General features: G+C 39.0%; 1 protein-coding gene across 1 annotated transcript in view; it reads right to left on the bottom strand.

Annotated features, from left to right (window-relative positions):
• Positions 1-18,183, bottom strand: part of NPNT (nephronectin) — a 49,930-nt gene that overhangs the window by 18,038 nt on the left and 13,709 nt on the right. Inside the window, exons 4-8 of the mRNA XM_066549008.1 lie at positions 14,605-14,697; positions 7,690-7,809; positions 6,743-6,862; positions 2,508-2,642; positions 1,199-1,321 (exon numbers count right to left, since the gene is read on the bottom strand). Of these exons, the coding sequence (XP_066405105.1) occupies positions 1,199-1,321; positions 2,508-2,642; positions 6,743-6,862; positions 7,690-7,809; positions 14,605-14,697 (591 nt within the window). The remainder of the gene's footprint in view (positions 1-1,198; positions 1,322-2,507; positions 2,643-6,742; positions 6,863-7,689; positions 7,810-14,604; positions 14,698-18,183) is intronic.

Consider the following 18,183-nt stretch of genomic DNA (forward strand, 5'->3'; position numbering starts at 1 on the left):
ATTTAGATCCTTCTCTTTGTTAAAAGCCAGGAAACTAAGACATTTTTCAGCCTTCATAAAAATGAGGTGCTGGACTGAGCACCACTTTCACCCCAGAGACAGTGCCCACAGTACCATCTCCTCCAATGTTTCAGAAAGGACAAGTTTTAACTTAGTCTCACAAGGAGAATTTCTGAGGACATGAATCACAAGAATGTTTTGTTGTTTTCTATTGCTTAATAAGACTTTTACATCTCACTGGAGATGTTAAAAGGCTCAGTAGGAACTCTAGTCACATATTTTGTGTACAAGCATTTCAAGTATAGCACACAGTTAAAATGAAGAACTACTGTTTGTTAAGCAGTGAATTGTTTGATGATAGCAGGTAAAAATGTTTTCCCTCTGGCCACCTGTTTATTACTATCCCTTTGAGTACCCTGCAGTTTTGACATTTATAGTATATTAAAATATAAAACACCCCTTAGGACCATGTCCCAGTAACACACATGAAATGTGCCCACATATACTTGCAAGCACTAAGGATGTGGGAGAACACCTTATACCATGACAGCTACAGCTGAAGGGGAAAAATGGTGCTGCTCTTTAAAGAGATCAGTGAGTCACCAAAGACGAGATCCCACAAAGGAATGCAGGATCAAAAAGATCCAGCAGATGCCACAGAGCTGCACACTCTTGTGGGATGTCAAATATGGGAGAGCTCTAACACCTTATTCTGTACCAAGGGGGTGGCTGCTTCTCCCAAGAGAAAGGTGGCCAAGGGAATTTTCCAACAGCAAATCCTTCCAGAGAAATCCTCCCTCCTGGGTCTTCTCACATCTGGGAAGCAGCAGGGAGTGGATGGGATGAGCTGCTGAAACGGGCCAGTTGTGGAGTGTACATAACAACAGTGTATGAGTAATGTGCACTGTTTGATCAGACCTACCCTGCTTACTCAGTTGCTCTCATCCTGAAGCAATCTCTAGAATCAAGCTGTGAATAGGGAGAGGTGAATTTCTTTCTAATTATGAAAATGTCTCAGGGAAAGGTATTTTTACCAAGGCATGCTAAGACCTATAAAACTGCAAGTACATTCACCAGCCCCTTATTTAGTATTAAAAATAGTGATGAGAAATTGAGCCTGACAGAGCTGTACCCTAAAGTTTACAAAATGGGACACATAAGCTTTCAGAATCTCTATGATAAAAGGAGCATTACATACGTATGCAGTTTGTTCCATTCTCTCTGTACCCCTCTTTGCATTTGCATTTGTAGGATCCTGGAGTGTTGTAACAGTGTGAAAAGCTACCACACTGGTGGTGGCCAAGAGCACACTCATCTATATCTGCAACAGAAAATTTACATTAAAAAAATCATTAGCTTCATACATAGAAACCTGACCTTCTGCTTATCCCTGCAAAAACCCCCAAACATTAATACCATTTTGATTATACAAAAAAAAATAACAATAAAACTTTTGTCAGTGAGAAAAGGAAAATAGACAGTCACAAATCAATGTGGTGAGGCAAACATTAGGGAAAATAGGGACTATTGGGAAACTTTGGTATTGCTCAGCTTTTACCTTAGCATCAGCTTCACACATGCCATAGGTAGATTGCAGCTGAGATCTTTAACATCACAATTTAACAACCACTTTTACAGATGTCAGAATAAGAAAAAAAGAGTGTAGGAGTATGCCTATTGTTAATCACACAGATATTAAATCGGTTTTTCTTCATAAAATTCTTTCTATATTGTACATCTGTATAGAAGTTTCTATCAAGTAGAAACTGCTGGCAATGTTTCATATGCCATATCCACATTTATTGTCAGTGATGCAAGCAAAAATCTCCAAATTCTAGCACTCTGAATACGAATTTCTCTGAAAAAAAATACTTAAGCAAACATAAATTATCTCCATATGATCTTTTTTCCAGTGAAAGAATGATAACCAGTTGAGACCCAGTGACACTAAGGCAGAGAGACCTGGGAATATCTTTGTTGAAGGGCATACACCATCTGCATTCCAGTCTCATGTCCAGACAAAAACAGGTTATTTCCCAACTCCTGCCTCTTCCCCACCTGTCTGCAGGGGAAGGAAAGTTGGGCAGTCTGGGTTCGGAGGGGGTAGGGTGTGCACATTTTCTGATCTTGGATCTTGGGACATGCTATGGAGCACACCAGTGTTACAGCTCAGACACAGCCTTAGCTCATACACTGCTCCAAGCCTACAGCCAGGAGCAGTGAACCCTGAGGAAAAAACAGCTTTGGAAAGGAATTCCTGCAGTCATCAGCTCTGTTCTCCCCACTAACTTCCACACAAGAACCAGTTGCAAGAATGTGGGCCAAATACATGCCTTCTCTTTCACAGCTTATTTCTATAATCCATCCTTTCTTAAAATACCAATGCAGTGTAAAACAACCTGCTTCAACATTTCAGCCATAATAAATAAACATTCCTCTTTGAGCATTAATTTAATTTTCAAATACACAACTCTATTACATGCATGTGAGAAATAGCTTGTTATTACCATGGCACTGGTATTTGCCTCCAATGTACATCAGGTCAAAGCCTTTATGACACCTGCAAATGTAGCTCCCAAAGGTATTGACACAGTGCCTGAATCGTGGGCAGAGAACTCTCCCAGTAGCACATTCATCAATATCTGTGGAAACAAAGGAACTGTGTTACTCTTAATAACAGTTAAAATACAATGTGTGCTGTCTAAATGAAACTGGTTTCACATAATGGAAAGCTAAAGAATAGCCAAAGTGTTTTTCATATGAGTCCTTGGTCAGCCAGCAGTAATTCAGAGCACTTCTTGCTGTGCCCTCCTGTTCAGCTCTGGGTCACAGGCAGATGCCCAGGGAGCAGCTGATGCCCACCCACTGCTGCTCTCCCTGCCTGGGGAACTCTCAGACGAGGTCAGGCTGACACACAAAAGCTGCTTGTGCTGCCAGTCACTCTGCAGCCCTTGGACACCAAGCAGAGGCTGCTGAGTGCTCAAACACTAATTCTCCACTGAGGTACAGACCTGCCATGCACGGCTGCTTCTGACGCACGCAGCTCCTCCTGTTTGCTGGTTATCTACAGGGCACAGTTCAAGCCTTTGCTCTGCAGCTCTATCAGGCTCTTGATCTATGGGAAAGCAAGATTTTGCTCTCCATGCAGTGCTTTTCCCAAAAGGAGCCCTTCAGCTGCCGATGTCAAGAGTGCAAAACAAAGTCGAGTGATTGATGCCCTGCTGCTCTTGTGAAAGGGGCCTGAGCAAGGCAGAGCCTCTTCCAGTGCACAGAAAATATGTTACCAAAAGTTGCTGGTTAGTTAGTTAGGGCAGCTACCTGAGTGGGGGAGATGGAGCTTCAGCTTCTCTCCAAGCTGGGCTCCCACAGCCAAGAGAAGTGACTTAAAGCCATGAATTAACGGCCAGATGGGTCATCCCAGCAGCTCCTGCTGGCACTGTCCCACTCTGCATGAAGAATTACTGAGGATAGCAGTAAAAGGATTCAACCCCTGAGCTCCCACACTCCTGGCCCGCCTGATTGCTCTCTCTCCATCAGGAGCATTGCTGGAATGGTGCAGTAAAGGCCTCAATGAGAAAGAAAACAAGGCAAATACTGGGCACCTCTCCACATGTCTGAATCTTCCTATAAATCTGTCTCTTGATTTGAATTTATTGTTAACATTTTAGGCTTTGAGTATGCTACTAAGTTTTACAAACTCTATCATGCTTCTTATTACAATTTAATCAACAAGTCCCAATTTTCTATCCTTTATTAAAATATTATTTCAAGTCTGCAAGTTTAAGACTCTTGATTACTAAGAGTTAGTTGGGGTTTTTGTTGGTTTTGGTTGGGTTTTTTAATCTTTAAACTACAGCTTCAAAAAGTAGTTCAGTAAGAATGAGATTAGCCACTGAATATACTTCATCATGGCATGGATTATGATCTTTAAAAACCTAATGTAGCATGTCCTGCTTCTTCCTCTGTTCATATTCATATTAATTCACATAAGGCAAAAATTATGTTAAATTATTGCAGCAGTGTAGTGGTAGGCAGTTATATGTCCTGGAGATACAGGACAGAGTTGTTAATCAACATACTGTTCAAAACTGATGCAAAAATATGGAAAAATGTAACAGGCCTTCCACTTGCATATAAGAAGAGGTGCATGGATGCTCATTGCTGAAGGGAAATCCACTTTTTGATCAGTAGCCACAAGATCAGTGATCAGTTTCCTGCAGCTCTCAAACAGCACAGTGACTGTGGCTCCTTTCAAGCCAATCCACGCCTGGACCAAAAGGTGTAGAGCTGTTCCCCTTTGCCTGCTGCAACGTGCTGTGGTTCATACCTGCTTCCTGTGAAAAGCAGGGCATGGAGGGGGGATTTGGAGCTGCTCCAAAGGCACATGAGGCAGTGTGATGGTCAGCACCTAATGAGTGTGAGGGTCAGTGTCCAACAGAGAAGCAGAATTGCTTCTCTCTCTTGTTGCAAGTATGACCACATTACCAAGCACAAAATAACCTAAGACTAATTTAAAAATAGCATAATTTTTAAGTTTACAAAGCTGTATCTTCAATTTTCTAAACACACACAAAAAGGAAATAATTAATTTTATAGTGAAAAATCATTCTTTTCAGCCCTCAAATAATTTCAGAACACTTGAAAATGAAATCTGTATATGGCTCATTTCATTAAATTAAAATCCCAACCCAAAAACCTGGCAAGACCAATTGATTTATTGATTCAAGACTCATTAATCAACTAATTAGCTGTTTAATCCACATTTTCACCAAATACTTTGCTGAATTATTTTTTTCACTTTGTTGTCATCTAGTTTATACGATTTACCTTTATAGCCAAATTGGTGGCTCTTTACTGATTGTCTGAAAGGAACATTTTAAACAAGGGAATGCTCAGCAAGTGTTAAACTAAGAATAGAATAATGCCCAGAGGAATTTCCACCTGTGCTAAAAATAGGCCTTGCATTCCCAGCTGTCTTTCAGACTTTCCTCAAACAGGGATCTCATGAGCTGTAGGCAATGCACACTTCAATTTTCTTACCACCACCTACACTTTTATTTGTACTGCAGCATTATCCAGACCCTTGCTGGAGCCAACAACATCCCCAACAGTGACAAGCTTGTACAAACATGAGGGAAAAGCACAGCCTTAGTCCCAAGTAGCTTCAACTCTTTGAGGTATTTACTGCAACTCGAACTTGAAAGAGAAATAACACAGAAAGGGTGCATGTCATAATCACCAAAGAAGGGGAGAACATTATGTTACGATGCAGGAAGAACAGACACCTCTTGGTGTAACTATTCTCTGTATTGTACCAGGCTGCTCTGAAATTCTTGTGGAAATTTTAGAAATAGGTTATGAGGTCATTCTGAATGATGCATACCCAACTAAAATGTGGGTACACAGTTCTTTGCCTTTCTGGGGAGGAAAAAAATTGGTTTTTTGAAAACTGCACTGAAAAACTCAAAGAGCTTCATAGTACTGGTTTGAGTGTTAGTCTTTGGCATTAAAGTACACTTTGTTTATTTCAAAGTATGAAGTTTTCCTGAATATAAAAATGAGCACTAGGAGAACATTGCAAGCATTTTTTCTAGCAAATTTCTTTACTCGGTGTAGCTTTCTTGAATTTGTACCTAAAATCATTCAGCTTACTATGGCATGGCACAAATATCTTTCAAAGTTCTCTCTGCCATGATATCCACAATAGGATTTATCACAACTTAGTCCCTTCAGTATGCAACAACAGTAGGTCCTGTTCTTTCCATTTTTTTCCATGCACAGATGTGCCAATCATGCACTTCAGAAAGCCTCTGACTTGGTGTGGAGCCTGCTCTTCTCATCAGAACATCTAGAGTCTGTCCCTTTCTCTGCCAACAAATTTTTGGTCACCTTGGGCCAGGCACTTGGAGAAACACCTACCCTGTGGTGAGCCAAGATATCCGAAGGGATGATTAGGACGTCCCCATTTTCTTACATTCTTTCAGTGTTGCTGATAGAATTGTTATAGGATTGTACCACTTCATAGAAGATAAATAATGAAATCACTAGAGCATCATATCCCAATCAGGATGTATAGTTAATGACTGATGAAATCACATGTCACACTGTTCTTCAGACCATAGTAGAGTCTGATTAACCAGAAGCACCTTTTCCATGTTCACAAACGTGGCAATAAAATATTTCACTTTTATACACTCTAAGTTCCTGTGTTTATTTTAACCTGGAGTTTTCACAGTATGGAAGAAAGACAGCACATTCAATCCCACTAATACTGGGAACATACAGAGACCTTCACCTTGCCCCACTACAGTATCAGTGATTTTTACAAATTAACCTACTGAGCTAGGCACCACCTTGTTGGGTATGAGGGAAAGGTGATCTCCCCACTCCTTTTTTTATGCAGGCAGGTATTTTGGAGTTAGCAATAGCTTAAAATAACCCAGTAGCAGGAGTGGCAAGGGCCAAGGGCTTGGATACCAAGGAGTCTGTATGGGCTTTAGGCAGACAATGAAACTTGCAGGATTGAAAACACTGGCAATCTCTGACACAAGGACACCTGAGCAACAGCCCTATTACTACTCTCATTATTAACAACTTTAAACTGCCTGTTCTATGTTCTTTAAAATGCCTGTTCTATTCTAAGTACCTCTGATAAACTCACTTGAACTGCATTCTGTGCTAGGATAAAAGCATACTGGAGAAAAAAAAATTAAAATTTTTAAATCTACATTTGGTCACGTACCTACACAAGTCCTGCCATCAGGCCCAAGCTGCAGCCCTGGAGAAGGACAGCGGCAGCGCACCTCCCCTTTCAGCACGTCACAGCCATACTGACAGTTTGCCATCAGACAAGAAAGGGCATCTGGAGAAAAATGATGGAACACATTCAGATAAAGACTATGATCAGTGCTACAAAGTGACTGAGAATTTTGGAGATTTAAGACATCACATATTTATGATAAAAGTGGGAAAATGCTTGTATCCTTCAAAGAGAAAAAACATCTGCTAGTAAAATTTTTCTTTCTGCAAACTACTTCTCTAAGAAAATTAAAAAAAAAAAAAAAGAAAACTACCACAATTGTAATAAGTTGTTATTGTAGTAAGTTATTATTGAGTGGAGTCCGCAGAATATGTAGCCTAATATGTACTAAAGACTCTCCTGGACAGTTACTGCCATTTTAAAAATGGGGTATCTCTAATTGAAGGTAATTTCTCTCCCCTCCCCTCTATCCAGATATTCAAAGTAACTGTTTTTACAGGAACAAGTAGGAACCTGATCCCTGGAGAGATGGCAGTACAATTTTTATACCAGTCAAACAACCAACATCTGCAGCATTAAAGATTTTACATTCATAAGGCCAAAAGGCAGCAGAAATGCAGGTGTCTTGCTGCAATGAAAACTGCAAGCACTTGTCCTCAAAGGCCAATTAGCAGTGATTTACAGCACTGAAGAATGCTCTGGGGGAAACTTTCAATAAAACTAATAAAAATCAAAACAATTGCTTCTGGTTTTTTTCAGCCTAATTTAACTAAGGAAAAAAAAAGAGCTCATCTTGTGCAGCTGCCTAATTTTCAGGAGGATTAATCTTTTACTTGGGGACTCATTTTCATTTCACAGAAGTTGTCCAGGGAAATTCCAGCAGGGACTTTGGGAAGCTGGGAGAGAGCAAGCAGCGAGGCTGGCCGTACTTGAGCAGGTTCCATCTGGCATGAGCATGTAGCCATTCAGGCAGTAGCACTTGTAGCTGCCGTAGGTGTTCATACAGCGGTGCTTGCACGGCCGTGGCTTTAGTCCACACTCATTCAGATCTGAAATGAAGGGCACAAGGGAAGAGGGTGGGAGAAGAAAACACACCAGGCATGCGTGGAAAAACTGCCAGTTCAAGCTGCTGGAGGAGGAAGGAAAAACACAGCAATTAGCTTTTTATACGCAGCTCAGCTGATAGCAAGCATCTAAAACATCCTGCACGAAGCGCTGTTCATCCCTCCAGCCAAACAGCTTATTTGGCTTGGTTTCATAGATGCCTTTTCAAAAATAACAGTATTAGCATTAGATGAAGTGCCAGCTGCTTCATTAGGCAACACACAAGCTCAGGCTGGCCACGTCTTGCCACTATTCACATTGACGCCATGTCCAGGACCAGGCAGCACTCGGAAGAGGAAAGAGGAGAGAGAAAGCAAACATCACTCTGCAATCACTATCAGTGCTTCTGATAGCAATTCAGTGATTCACTATCATGCTTCAAAATTAGTGGCAGAGGAAGGTAGGAAAGCTGATGCCAACTTACTCTAAAAAATCTCACAGAGAAAATTCAATCCCTATCATCTAAAAAATACTAAAAGAAAGTATCTGACATCAGCTATATTTGTCAAGGACCATCCATGAGGGCTAGCATTTCAGATTTACAATTTAATAGAGAATTCATGGCTTGAACTGAAAATATTCAGCCTAGAGTTTCCATATTAGAAGATAGAAGTTCAAACAAGAAGATGATTTCCTTCAGAATTCTCTTCCAAGAATGTGTTGATTTTGTCTGAGTAAGCCAGAATAATTTGTCAGTTATTATTGTTGCTAGTTATTTGCACAGTGATGAACAAAGATGAGAACAAAGATGAAAATAATAAATCTATTCACAAATCCAGCCAGTTTAACCTAGAACCTAAGAAAATGAGTTATCAACCATCATCTCTAATACTGCACCATGCTGTCTGGAGGTTTTTTGCAGACAGAGAATTGCCATTTTTTCCAGAAGTTTTCCAAGAGCCATCTCCCAGTCCTAAGCACCATCATATGAAGTGTCAGTCAATCCATGTAGGAGAAAAGTAAGCCCTGAGGCTCCCATCATGTCATAGATACACACACAGTAGCCACTTCATAAAATGCCAGCTGAGGAGGTGACAGATGCCTCCTGTGGACTAGAAGCAAAGGCTCAAGGTTAAGATGCCAAACCAGAAAGATAAACAATGGTTGCAATGAAATCAGTAATTTATTGATTGCTTTTCAGAAGTAAAGCTGAAAACTTAACTGGGTCTGTGTAGTAAATGGAGTGAGAAAAATTACATTCGCTGTGGAGGTGAAGTTAGAGAAAACATTGATTCTAAACAACTACACCTGAAATTTTACAAGTTCTTAACGTCTGGATTTTAAATTTGTCCTGAAACTCTGCAATCCATTGGTTCGTGTGAGTAACATTCTTCACCTTACTGTTTTCAGGCAAAATATTTTTAAATGGCATTCTAAAACCGAGAAATATATTCCATTTCATTTTGATTGGTAAAATGCAGAGCCATCAAGAGAAAAATACATGTATCACACTACAAGTCACTGATGTAATCCAAACTCAGCTGCAAGGATGTTTGTCACTGTTTTGTCACTGCTGTTCCTGAGAGCTCCTAACAGTGTTTACATGTATCATTAAACTTGCTGTCTTCTGACCTACTTTGTTTCCATCTTCATGGGGTGAAGGAATAGCGAGCATCATGCAGACGTAGCCTTCCCCAGAGCCCTTCCCCTTAGTTCATTTCCCAAGGTCTCAGGAAGAACAGGATGTTTAAGGACGAGAATGCCTCCTGCTCCCCTCTTCTGCAAGACAGCAGCAGTAAGGGATGTAATTTTCCATTTCTACCTGTTAAGGCTGGACAAGATGTTTCCAGGAAACCTGAAGGGGAATACTTCCTCCTCAAGTGGCGAGGAGGATCAAGTGAGCCTAAGCAGGACTTCAGTGAGGAAAGATTGCCAAATAAGGGCATGACCTGTGCATGATAAAGAAGGAGTGATGACCACCTCTGCCATCTTCCTGGGGACCACGTGCTGCAGAGACAGCATCCCTTTGCAGCTCTCACTCTTAGGGAGTCGGAAAAAGTTTCAGGAGTTGCAAGGAGAGTATTCTTCTCACAGCAGGCACCAATGCCACACTCCCAAGAAAGTACCTTCTGGGTTTGAGAGAAACAGCTGTAGAAGAAAGTACATTTTGTCCTGTGAAAGCAGGGTTCTCTGCTGGGAGTTGTGACTATGGGTATATGCCTAGGCCAAATGGAAATGCAGCAGATGATTATGCTACAGGGCAAGTTCTCATTGTGGAAACCTTCATGTGAAAAAAAGGTTTACATAAAAATCTCCAATAATAAGCAGATGAAAGTTCACATTTTGAAAGGCAAACTTCTCTTGGCAGCACAAAAAAATAAAAATTGTTTTTTCATTTTTCTGTAAAGCATACCACAAGTAGGCAGTTCCTGACAGACAGTATAGCACTATTAATATATTTATTATGCATGCAATGTGTCTGTTAAAAAAGTCATTGTTACATTCAAAAACTCTGTTAGCATTTGATTTCAATTCATAAATGTATCCCCAAGGAACCCATAGTATTGAATATACTGAAGTTCATTGACAGCCATAATTCTGAAGTAAGAGAAAAAAAGTTCTCTTAGTCTAAAATATCTGTATTCTTCCTATTTTTTACAAAAATAATCACTTTACAAAATAAAGGTATAACAGAGCTAAGTTGAAATTATTTAACTAGAAGTAGGAACAGAATAAGGAAAAGTAACACTGAAATTAAGTTGACAGGGCAGGATTTTAACACTGCCATGTGTTAAGTTCTAGTGTTTAAATTCCACTGCACTTCAGGTCCTAAGTTTAGATACTCCTGACTACTAAAGAACTGTCATGCACTTACTTCCAGAGTTATGACCACAGACTCAAAGTTGAAAATAAGAATTTACGACTGTTCCCAGTATATCACCCTGCATAGAGTATAAATTACATTATGAGCCTTAAAATACTGGATCCTTTTACAGGACTCTGAATTATACACCACCACTTGATACAAAATATTCTTAGTACAAAAATGAAAGCTCTGGTATTGACAAATAGACACCTATTAGTGACATACTATGAGAATAGTATAAAGTGCAACACTATTAAAAAGTTAAACAAATTCATTTAATTTCTTTGTGGGAATGTCCACTCATTTTCCTGGATTTGAGAATTTCAGTTTTCAATATTTTAATTTCCCACATTCCCTACAATTGACAGCCAATGCAAAACCAGCACTCTTGATTTCAAAGTAATACCAGGCAGTAGAGTACATAAAAGCAGACTGACTGTTTTGGCCACTATTGGAAGCAGGTTTATAACCAAGACAAGCTGCTGAGCACAGGTATTTTATATCTAAAGGAATTAAATGAAATGTGAGTGCAAGGGAAGGACAGAGTGTTATGCTGGCAAACACGGATGTGACTCCTTTGACTGCTGCACTGCATCACACATGGTCTTGGATCAACTTCAGTGCACACCCAACAACAGGCCACTTATTTCTAAGCAGATTCAATGCCCTCTGCTATTTTCTTTTAATTTGCTTCTGCAGACTTCAGCACTCAAGACTTTTTCTGCCTTTTTTGCCTATCACGTAACTTGGATCAGGCAACACTGAAGTTAAACATTCAATATCACATTTACCCAACTCTGAAAATAGAAATCCAAGGACCAGAAACCAAGTAGAATAATTAAACTGTTATCCCCATAATATAAACAGTAAACCAGCTTTCATTTCCAGCAATTGCAATCATACTACCATGTCAACTTCATAAGAGATGTCTATCACCTGAACAGTTCTGTTCACTTAGTCTGACTAATCAACAGCTGACAAATTGAACTTTTTTAGCCCTCCTTTTCTACAACTTCCAACTTCATCTAAATCACAGTTTTGTCTTTATCTAACCTGATAAACAATTTCCATCACTATCACTTTACACAGGAACTCAGAAAAGGAAAAGGGCGGGCTCTGAAAAAAGTGCAGAGGAGAGAAACAATGCAAGTGACAACCACGAGTATGGAAGAGTCAAAACTTTTCAAAACGCACACAACAGCACCAAGGAAATACAACCAATTATTTGCTCTGCATGCTAAGGGTACTGCAGGTTGAGCTCTCACATCCCAGCCATTGATGGGTCTATCAGCCTCCACTCCCTTTGCAGGAAATTGCACTCCTGTTTGAAGCCATGCAGAGAGGAGGAGCACAACACCTGAAACACAGGAGCACCTCACCCCTCACTGCTACATTTCCTGCAGGATGATCCAGGGGGTGGAACACAAGAGCTTCCCTGCTCTGACCAAGTAGACTTGTGTACAGCTGCACATCTTCATAGGATAGGGAGAAGGGATAATAAAAACATGGCAATATGCATTACTTCACTTAATAAATATACATACATATCAAGTGCTGACAAGAATTTCAAGCAGTGAAATTTGCATCATTTTCCTAGAACAAACAAGGTAAGAGAATTAAAAGTTACAGAAAAGCAGCCTTAGATTTTTTTTGATAAAGACAACCTTTCCAGCCAAAGACAGTTAACCTGTATGTGCTTTAGATTGCTAGCAAAAATTACATCTATTTATATTTCTCTTACTGAATATTAACTGTATTTTCTTCAAGAGCAGCTACCAGAAAAGTGTTTTTGATGTACACATTTGGAAAGTATGAGTTCTGTTGTTATCACTATAAATTAAGAGAGGTGGCAGAGGGTATTTTCTCTCAAGTGGCTCTGTACAGCTGTAAAGCTGGATCAAAAAGCCAGAAGGGAAACACCAAAGCTATTCAGGAGATATGAATGCTGTAGGGAGAACACAAGGTTAGCTCTTGTGCAGCCACTGCAATTTGATTGCTGAGGATAGCAACATAATTAAAAAAGTATCAGGTAGTCTTAACTTCTGAATGATCTAAAGTGAGGTATGGATTGTCAAGCAACTGCAGTACCACTGGAAAAGGACAAGCATCCAGCATCATCACACAGTCAGGGCTGAACAGGCTCTGCTGTGAGGCTGGGCTGATCTCCTGGATCAGGTTTATAACAAAGAACACAGCCTGATCCATGGGGCACACGAACAGGAGATGTAAAGCCTGTTTATCAGAGGTTGTACTCCAAGAAAGCCTTTCACTAAGAACATGAGCATACTTTACAGCCCAGATTCACGCATTCTAGAAACACTTCCATCTCTGCAGGGAACTCCAACATCTTCTCTGCCAACATTGTTACTCCTGTTACTATTCTAGAACAGGATTGAGAAAATGGGCCACAGGTTGAACAGGGCAGGTGCTGTATTAAGGTGTTGTATTATAACAAAATAGGTCACATTTATCCTGTGCCATTTGAATCTCCGCCCAGCAAAAGCAGACTCTGCATTCACTGCACTCTTTCAAGTCTCATCCAAACACTGAATCAGCACACAGCAAGAACACAGATCATGACCCCAGGAACAGCTCCAGGGTCCCACCATGCAGTAGAGCAGCAGCCGCCACCTGAACTGGTGCACATTTGGGGCACCACAGTCAGCTGGCATCTCCGAAACCTCGTCTACATCTGCCAGGGAAGCTTTGTAACCAGCACCATGCAAGAATATTTCATCAACATTGCCCAAAGTGCTTCCTTTGATAACCCATCACATTTTTCCTTCTTTAGCATTTAGTGGCAAGTAAATAGTTTAGTTCAAAACTGAAGCCTCCAGCTATTTGCAAAGCATTTTTTCAATATTGTTAAACTATTGACTACCTATAAAAACTGTTACACACACATCTAACTGTTAGTTCACTGCACTGTTTTCTAAAATGGCTTTGGATTGATGAAAACTTGTAGAATAAAATCAAAACAACACATCCTTTAAAATGTCAGCCCAGAGTAAGGGGGGAAAAAAGAGAGGATAATATAAGAGATGATGGAAACTTTTGAGAAAACTGAAAAACACAGCACACATTTTCACATCAGTTTGAGAAGGATTAGTAAATCTGAAAATAAATATGTATCTATTTTTAAAGAAAATAACTTAGTCTAAAAATCAAACTGTCATAAGAAATTTAGCAATATCAGAATACACCCTTAAAGAAAATCATTCTAAATATCACACTTTTCTACCATACTTTTCTCAGCACTCAGAAAATGCACAAATTTTCCTGTAGACTGAGAAAACTGCAAAAGAGATATAATTGAGATATCTTTGTGTGTGAACATGTCTTAGCCATCAAAGTCTAAAAATCACATTTTACAATTCTCTAATTGTTTATACCCTATGATCTTTATACCATTACATGCTTTGGACATAACTTTTGAGAAAAAACCCCAAACAATGAAATTTGATATTCCAGTAAGAGAAACTTCATCCTTACTCTAACCCTTTATTAGTTTAATGCAACCTTGTTAGCTCAGGATTAGGAACACTAAAATGAAAATGCATTAATTATGAGGTTTTTAATGAAACAAATATTATTCCACTATTCAAATCTGAAAACTGTGACTTTATAAAAAGCAACAATCCTGACCATAAGGTTTAAATAATTTGCTTCTGATTAAGGAGAGCAGGTAACTACATCCTATATATTAATCTCAATGATTTCTTCTGAATGAAAGCAATTTTGACCCTGTGTCATCCCACTGCAGATGTCAATCTCTCTACAAAAGTCAGTGCAAATATCAGACTTGCTGCAGCAGTAACAGACCTGGCATATGAGTTCATTACTCTATAAACAGAGGGGACACACACAGCATTGGTGGGGGTAGGTACAGAGATCAACAATACTTCCACAATTTCAAAAATAAATTCTTTCTTACCTTGGTTGCAAGTTTTTCCAGTGTATCCTGGGTGGCACTTACACTTGTTTGGCCCAATGCATTCACCGTGTTTGCACCCTGGCTGGCATATAGCTGCAAACAGAGGAATACTCATTATCTTTCCACTCCAGCCACAGCTGACAGTGAAAGGTCTTTGAAACTATTGAATATTTCAATAATTTGAATATTTGAATTATTTCAAATTACTTTGAAATAAACAGCAACTACCTAACAAATAGAAGTACTGCCTATGTTATATTCAGAAAATAAATACAGAAATCCAAGAAATAATAGAAAGGCATTTTTGGCACCTCTCTCGATATGACACAAACAAAATTCATAAAGTAAACATTCAAAGCTTCAATAGCAAATAACAAAAGCATAGTTTTTGAATAAATATAAGAATTCATGCACAAATATATTTTTGCTGATGTAGGATTAGCCAACAGGAATATTTTCTTGTGTAACTAAAAAACATTCAACAGATTAAAATTTTAAACAGCATTTCTAAGTCCTTTGCATTAGAAATCCTTTTCTATTATTAAACCTACTGGAAAAAATGCAGTATTTACTATGCTCTAAGATGTTGTTTATCATTATATGACAAAATGCAGATACACAATCCTGCTGAGCTCTCTGCTAAAGCAAGATAGATACAAAATAGACAGAAATCAGATGGTAGCATAACTTGAATACCTTGTAACCAGGATTTATCTATTTACCCCAGCTTAAACTTCATTTTATAAAGTAACAGTATCATTTGAAATCTGCAAGTAACTAACCAGATCCAGATGCAATGTTAATCTGACAACAACGGGCTGTATCATAAAACCAGATATATTGAGGACATAATTTAACAGAAATCTCCCAGAATGCACTTAAAAATGTAATTTGCCTTCTAGCCAAGCTGTTCAACACAGTTAAATTAAACAAAAATTAAAAAAAAAAAAAAAAAAACAAAAACAAACAAAAAAGATATTTGGTTTGGTTGTGGAAGAACCACCCATGTACTCCTTTAATGTTCTGAAAATCTCCATAAGATTCAAGGCATCCAGAACTGGATATTCCCACAAATATATCCAGAGAAGTAACTGTTAGCATAGAAAGAGTTTGCTCCAGTTTTAGGACTGCCTTTATTTAGGACTGTTTCAGGACTCCCATTGTTATCAGGCATGTTTTTTTGTTTAAGTGTAGTATATATATATATTATTAGGGATATATCCTGAGACCATAAAACCTTATTTTAAATCTACAGCTCTGCTCCTGATGGATCTTCCTAGTATGATGGCAAAGTCTCTTTCCACACAACTGTTAAGAATATCTTAAAAGGCAACAGAAATGCAAGATCTTTGTTAATTTTTTTTTCCCCCCAACAAACAGTGTCTGGAAACAAAGAAATGAGATTCATATTTAGAAACACCTCTCAATGGAAGTGTAAGGGAAAGGAGCTTCTCAGACTACTGAAAGGGTGTGCTTCAGGAAGTCTGTCCTTGGGTAATGGACAGGTCTGACTGAAGAGCATCTGATCCACCATGAGACACTTCTAGAACATTGTACTTGGAAACACTCACGCTTTTTTAATCACTATGGTCATCAACAGGAAAAAAGGATCTCCTTTGTTAAGAGTTCATTTAGATGCTGAGATTTTTGTCTTCCTGGCACCACAGACCCAGCTCTAATCAGAGGTGATGGTGGCAAACTGAAAACTATGAAGACTAACTTAATGACTTCAAAGCAACCAGGGAAAAACAAAAGTTGTGATCTAAACTACAGTGGAGAAAAAGAAATTACTATAAATATGCTTTGGAAACTTGCTTGAATTTTCAACTGCACTTTAAAGATCTGTATTGTGAAGTGGGATACACTTATTTAAATCAGTTCTTTTTAAGAAACAAGAAATACCATGGGATCACTTGTGTAAAGTGTAACAGTTCAGTAATTGTTAGAAGAACCTGTGGCAACTTTAGTTTTAGCTGAATTTTTTATGCCTTGGTCCCTCCTTCAATTGCAGAGATTGTACATTAGCAGCAGCTCAGCTAGAGAAAAAAAAAAATCTTATACTTGAAGACAAAAATCTCTATTATTCCAAGGAAAGCTTTCAAATGACTAGCAAACCACTGTCCATAAAGTCAGTCATCATAAAACACTGGAGGTTTTGCACATTAAGTGGGTATTTGGAAACCTTTGTTTGCTGCCAAACACTGTTCTTGAGGAAAACCTGTTTATTAGAGTACATTCTATGAACTTGGGCTGCTTCAGCATTACAAATCTTATTTAGACACAGCTGAAATTCAACACAGTATTAAAACTGAAGAATTTCTATATACAGGAAAAAAATGCTTTGCAGTAGGCTTAAAAACATCTGTAGCTCAGCCAACACCACAGATAAATCTGATGGCATTTCCTATGAGGAATCAAGCCACCCACAGGATAAAACTTGTGCATCTTCCTATTATTCCTTTATCAGGGCTTTGCAGGGTGCTCAGGACTAAAGAATCAGATGGTTCAGCCAAGTCTGCATGCCTGGCTGGGGTCCCTACTGAGCCCTACCAGAATGACCAGGCCCAGAGGGGTGGGTCAGCTCCAGCCCTGCCATCTCCAGCATGAAAATCCTTATTCAAAGGAGAAGCTGCCCATACAAGGCAGAAAATCCACTCACTGACTCCCAGTGAGCTCTATTTGAACACTGGCAACAACCAGATGCAGGTACAAAAATAAGCTTAAGCCAGACTTTCCGCATTTCTTTTAATAGCAAACAATTATTTCAGCTGTTTGGCATGAGTCAGAGCATACACTACATGTGTTGATGTGACTGGGTCCTTTAATTCTCCATTCTACTTGTTTTCCTGCAAAGCTCCAGATACAACAGAACAGAATACTTCAGTCACTCCATTCACACACAGACAAAAGGAGTTTCTGCATTTTTTTGAAAACAAGTAGACTCACAAGTAATGGAGAAAAAAAGTCTCCCAATTACTACTTTTTGCCTCTTGAGAATTTAGGAATTTCTCCACAACCGATAAACCATCATTTCCTTCCAAGTGACCCACATTTACAATGACTGAAATAACCCACGTCCCTGGATTTCAGCCTGTTATGTAACACTTGCTTCCCTACTAGGAAAGAAGGAAACGTAGACAGAAGGGTTACTCCAAGTTGAGAAAGTCACTCTCTAATGAACATAGGGCAGTGAAATCCAGAAGGGTCTGAAAAAAGGACTGCCAAAACCCAGTAAAAACTTTCTACTCTTTATAATAGTAACTTCTGTAAACAAAAGTTAAAATTATACTGGCACAGACAAGTGCCATTCAAAATGAGACTGCTAATTAACTGTTGAACCAGTATCAAAGCAGACCTACCACATCCAAGGATTACTCTCTGAAAGCTGTTAAGCTGAACTCCCATTGGGTAGGAATGTGGATTGACATGGACAGAAAAAATCCTAAGCACAGCAATTTTCATTTTTAGTCAAGTCTTGCTTTTTTATCTCTGACACAGAATAAACTATAATTAAACTTTCCTTTTCACTTTATTGACCAATTCATTCAAGAGATAATCAGCAAAAAATAAAAAAACCTC

This window comes from Molothrus aeneus, chromosome 4 (genome assembly GCF_037042795.1).
Source record: "Molothrus aeneus isolate 106 chromosome 4, BPBGC_Maene_1.0, whole genome shotgun sequence".
In the NCBI taxonomy this organism is placed as follows: Eukaryota; Metazoa; Chordata; class Aves; order Passeriformes; family Icteridae; genus Molothrus; species Molothrus aeneus.